The 4,588-nt window shown below is 37.5% G+C and overlaps 1 protein-coding gene across 2 annotated transcripts in view; it reads left to right on the top strand.

Annotated features, from left to right (window-relative positions):
- LOC103135305 (sialic acid-binding Ig-like lectin 12) overlaps window positions 1-4,588 on the top strand; it is a 20,705-nt gene that overhangs the window by 12,602 nt on the left and 3,515 nt on the right. Inside the window, exons 1-3 of one of the 2 annotated variants that reach the window (XM_016669407.1) lie at window positions 3,399-3,497; window positions 3,802-3,923; window positions 4,080-4,466. The exons of the other annotated variant lie outside the window; for it this stretch is intronic. Coding sequence (XP_016524893.1) covers window positions 3,824-3,923; window positions 4,080-4,466 — 487 coding nt within the window. The 5' untranslated portion in view covers window positions 3,399-3,497; window positions 3,802-3,823. Of the gene's footprint in view, window positions 1-3,398; window positions 3,498-3,801; window positions 3,924-4,079; window positions 4,467-4,588 lie in introns of those variants that run through there. 2 annotated transcript variants of the gene reach the window in all.

Below are 4,588 nucleotides of genomic sequence, written 5' to 3'. Positions count from 1 at the left end.
AAACAAAAGCTAACAAAGGTACCACATGGCAGGCTGGAAGCCTCAGCTGCGGCCCACAGCGGCTGGTCTAGCGTGCGGAAAGGCGGAGCCCAGGCGGGAATGGAGGGGAGGCTGCCTACATGCCGAAAGCCAACCTATTTATAGGCGGACCAACAGCACCACAAATTAACGTAATTAAATGACCAAAAAGAAATTATTCAAAGTCCAAAATATATTTACAAAAAGTCATTTAATCAAGGTCTAACAAAACAAAAAAAAAGAAAGAAAAATCATAATGTGCCCGAAGCACATAACAGGGTTAAACAGTTGTCCAACCGGGTGACCCGTAAGCTCTTCAGTTCGTCAAACCACAAAAAAAGCTCATAAACCGGCGACCTGCCAGAACCGCACATGGTAAAAAGCTAAGGCGGGATCCAAACGAATGCTCTAAGAACTACAGGGGGATTCAAACTCCGCTCATTCATTTTTAGCTTACAGAAAAAGCACCAGGCTGCCAAATAAACAAAAGTAAACTGATCAATGTAGCATTTAGGCTTTGGCGTTCCCAACCCTCCATCTGTGTGCTACATATATCTTGTATGTAGCGCACAGATGTGAGCTATGTACATGAGGTTTTGACACAAAAGATTTTTTTTTCTCTGCGATTTTAAAGAGGGTTAGATAATAATAAAAAACAAATCCAAAAATTAATCTTTTCTTTTTTTTAAAGGAAAATCTCAAGGTCCGCACAATGCGTACAGCCATACAACAGCGGGCGCCCTGTGCTCACCTATTTATCGCAAGTGCAAAATGCGCACAATAATGTCGAAGATGGATAGATATGACAAAAATCACGACTGGTCAAATATTTGGAAGAGTATTAACGTATAATAATAAAATAGATGTGAAATATCCTCCAGCAATGCCAATTTAGAGTCTAATTATAATGCCAATTATTAGACAAACTAATAATTCCAGTGCATCATGACGTTACGGCACAGCACCGCTATCTGGATGCTCTGGGTCTGAAGCCAAAAGGTGCAGATTATGTTTTCTGTTCCACAAAGTGGAGGGGCCAATGGCCCTCTGCCCCCCCTCTCCTCTCCCCCCGTTCCAGCGCCTATGAATCTATGTCAACGATGTGATGGCGACTACAGCATCGTGAGTGACAAGGAGACCACACAGTCATCAATTGAAACCGTTTTCTGGCAGTTTGTTCTAGATTTGTGGTGAATGCTGCTTCTCCATGTTTGGTTCTGGTTCTGGTGATGCAGAGCAGACCAGAACCAGAAGACCTGAGAGGTCTGGAAAGTTGAAACAACAACAGTAGATCTTTAATGTGGCGCAAAGACTTTCAGTGATTTATAAACTAACAGTATTTTAAAGTCTGTTCTCTGAGCTACATGGAGCCAGTGTGAGAGCATTGAAACAGAGGTGATGTGCTCTTTCTTAATGGTTTTAGTGAGAACGTGAGCTGCAGCGCTTTGGATCAGCTGAAGCTGGAGGATTGATTTTCTTAGGTAGACCCGTGAGAATCATGCGACTAAAGATAGAAGCATGGAAAGGAAGTTGACGTCTAATAATTGTCCCTTCACCAGATTTTCCCACCTGAGGTGTGATTCCATGCAGCTCCTTTAGAATTAACCACATTTTGGTGTGTTTGAAGTTTTGCTATTGTCTCTCCATTTTCAGATGGACTGTGCAGTGCTGCAGGATGTCAGATAATAATTGCTTGGGATGTTTTATAAATCAGCTTTCTAAAACTGCTTGAAACTTTTCCATAGCCACTACCCAGACCTGCCTTATGTTTCTGGAGTTTCTGACACAGTTTGTTCACTAATGTTCTGTCACAACCCCACAGAGTTCTCGGTATTTATAATGAGATTAAATTACACAGTGGTGTAGGTCACTTTTAAAGGCAATTGGTGGCGCTAGAGTTTATTTAGCATATCAGCGTAAGGGGTATTTTTCAGTTCTTTGTTTGTGAAAAGCTACATCTGTCCCTTCCAGTTCAAACATCTAATAGTTCATTTAGCTCAGAAAAAAAAGAAAATACATTGAAGTTTGTGGTTGTAAAAAAGATAACTTTAATAGGCATTGTTTAGTCTGCAAGGCACTGTGATTAGAAAATAGATCAGATTATGACAGAGTGTCTACATATGTCAGAGACAAAGTAACATCTGCTCTCTAACAATAAATTAGTTGAACCAAATTTATTGAATTGCTTCAATTGGGAACAAGTAATTCAATTAAGTTAATCCGATATAATTTATTAAGTTTAACCAACTCAATTTACTAATTTTATCCAACTCAGTATGTTATAATCGTCCAACTCAGATCTGTAAAAAAAAAAATATATATATACCAATGTTAAAACTGGACTCCCAATCAGAGCGTTTACATTCTGAAGAGAAAGGTCAGCTCTTTTCTCTTAAATTAGGAAACAATATTGCAGCAGATTTATTACAACTTTAAACAGGATTGTCCCTATTCCAAAGAAAATACTGCAAAATAGACACTCATCAAACCTCCAGTTATTTAATTGTTAGCATAATGGTGATGATGAGCGCTGTGTCGATGTACTCTGACATGGGTCCATAGCTTAGAGAATGGGGAAGGTCACAGCTTGTTGCCGACTAAACAGCAAAACCGTTCAGCGAACGAAAACAACAACAAAATGAAGTTGTTACTACCTGTCTGTACTACTTCCCATACAGGCTTTGTTTCATTAGATCAGTGAGCTTAAATCAAACCTGTTTATTTCAATAGAACCATGTACAGTTGGAAAGACCTTGAATTTCAGTATAAAAGGAATTAATGGAAATTTTTACTAAACAGTCAAACATGAGCTTTGTCCTCGGCACTACCTAACATTTTGGCCTGCATGTGTTAGCCAGACACTAACATTGGTGAAGTACCATAAACGACACCAATATCCTGGAAATGAAAATAGAAGAAAATACATTTTTTGTGTATCAAGAATTTCTGAAAGACTTTATTGGAGTAAATTATCTCCAGCCATACCAGTATAACCCTGAACATTCAGGATTGAGTTGAAACTCTTCAGAATTGGATTCTGATGATGAAAACTGTCGTAGCCGACAAGACTGCAAGCATAACGACCAAGTTGGGAACCTAGAATGACGAGAACCATTTGTAATGTACAATCTGTGGATGTACCGCCTTTAAATAATTTCTGTTCTGGTATTCACAGGCAGCCGATAGGCATACCTGCATGATGAGAACGCTTTCATCTTATCCATATTAAAACTGTTATTCAAACACAGTGGATAACAGTGACATGTTACAAGGAAGTATTCAGTCAAACAGACCGAAAAGTTAATTCTGTACCAAACTTCCTATTTTACAGACGAGGAAGAAAACAAATACGGCTTCTTGATTTCATATAATATCGGCTTTTAAACAGAGAAGTTTCTCTTTTGGATCTTCTGCTCAGCTGCTGAAATTTATACTCTCCGTAATTTGAAGCATTTTTGTTACAGGTGTTGATTCATTGGGTAAGAACATTTTATGAATTACATTTTTTTTAGCAACGTTTAAAGTAATAAATTACTTTTTTGCCATTAAAAAATTGTTGAAATTAGAGTGATGAACTATATTTGACTTTGCTTGGATGTTTTTCATTTAGTTTAACCACTTCTGAGAAAGAGCCTTTGATTTCCATCCTTTCTAACACAGTACTGTCGGTATATTCTTGTTTATAAAATGTCAGTTTTAATTTGCTGCCAAATAATTTATCCAAAAGAGACTTTGATTTAAAAACTGAAAAGTGTTTTTCTGAAATCTTCTCCAATTTTACAGACGAAGGACGACTATCAGTCTGATGGCGGCTCTGACTGAGAACATGCTGACAGTCAACATGTTACTGATTGTCTTCTTTCTACCAGATGAGATGTTTGTTCACTTCCTTTCATTTGGAGAATGTGAGACATCACATGAAACATTTCTTGTCTAAAATATTTAATCCTGTTTAAAGTCTCCAAATGTAACATGATGCAGCTAATTTGGAGTTTGTGGATCATGAAGTTTTCCTGTTGGCAGATTTTGCTCTTTATATTCATTATTGATCTGCTTTACAGGTGCTTTCGCTGACAACTGTGGTTTCATAAGACTACCTCTCGTCATCACTACGCCACATAACATGGAAGCTCTAAATGGATCTTGTTTGCAAATCCAATGTACCTATGACACAAAATATTTTGGATATGACAGCAGTAAAACTATTTATGGAATTTGGATGAAAGGTGGTGTAAATTTTGTGTCCAATCCAAGCATCGTTATTTTCAACAGCAGTGGGTCAATTAACAAATATTCACTGAATATGACTGGAAACCTGAAAGAGAAAAACTGCACCACTCTGTTTCCTGATATACAAACAAGTCATGCAGACAAATATTACTTCAGAGTTGAGAACGGTGGCTATTTGGCAACAGCTTGTGCTGATCCTCTTTACATAACGGTTAAAGGTAAGAACATTTTAATTTTATTAAAGTTTGGTACAGTAGCATAACATAGAATTGGTGTTATGTTGATGATGAGGAATATTGTAATTTTAGGTTGCAATTTTACAGCTATATATATATATATA

This window comes from Poecilia formosa, unplaced genomic scaffold (assembly GCF_000485575.1).
Source record: "Poecilia formosa unplaced genomic scaffold, Poecilia_formosa-5.1.2 Scaffold24, whole genome shotgun sequence".
NCBI lineage: Eukaryota > Metazoa > Chordata > Actinopteri > Cyprinodontiformes > Poeciliidae > Poecilia > Poecilia formosa.
This window is presented reverse-complemented; position numbering and strand designations above follow the sequence as displayed.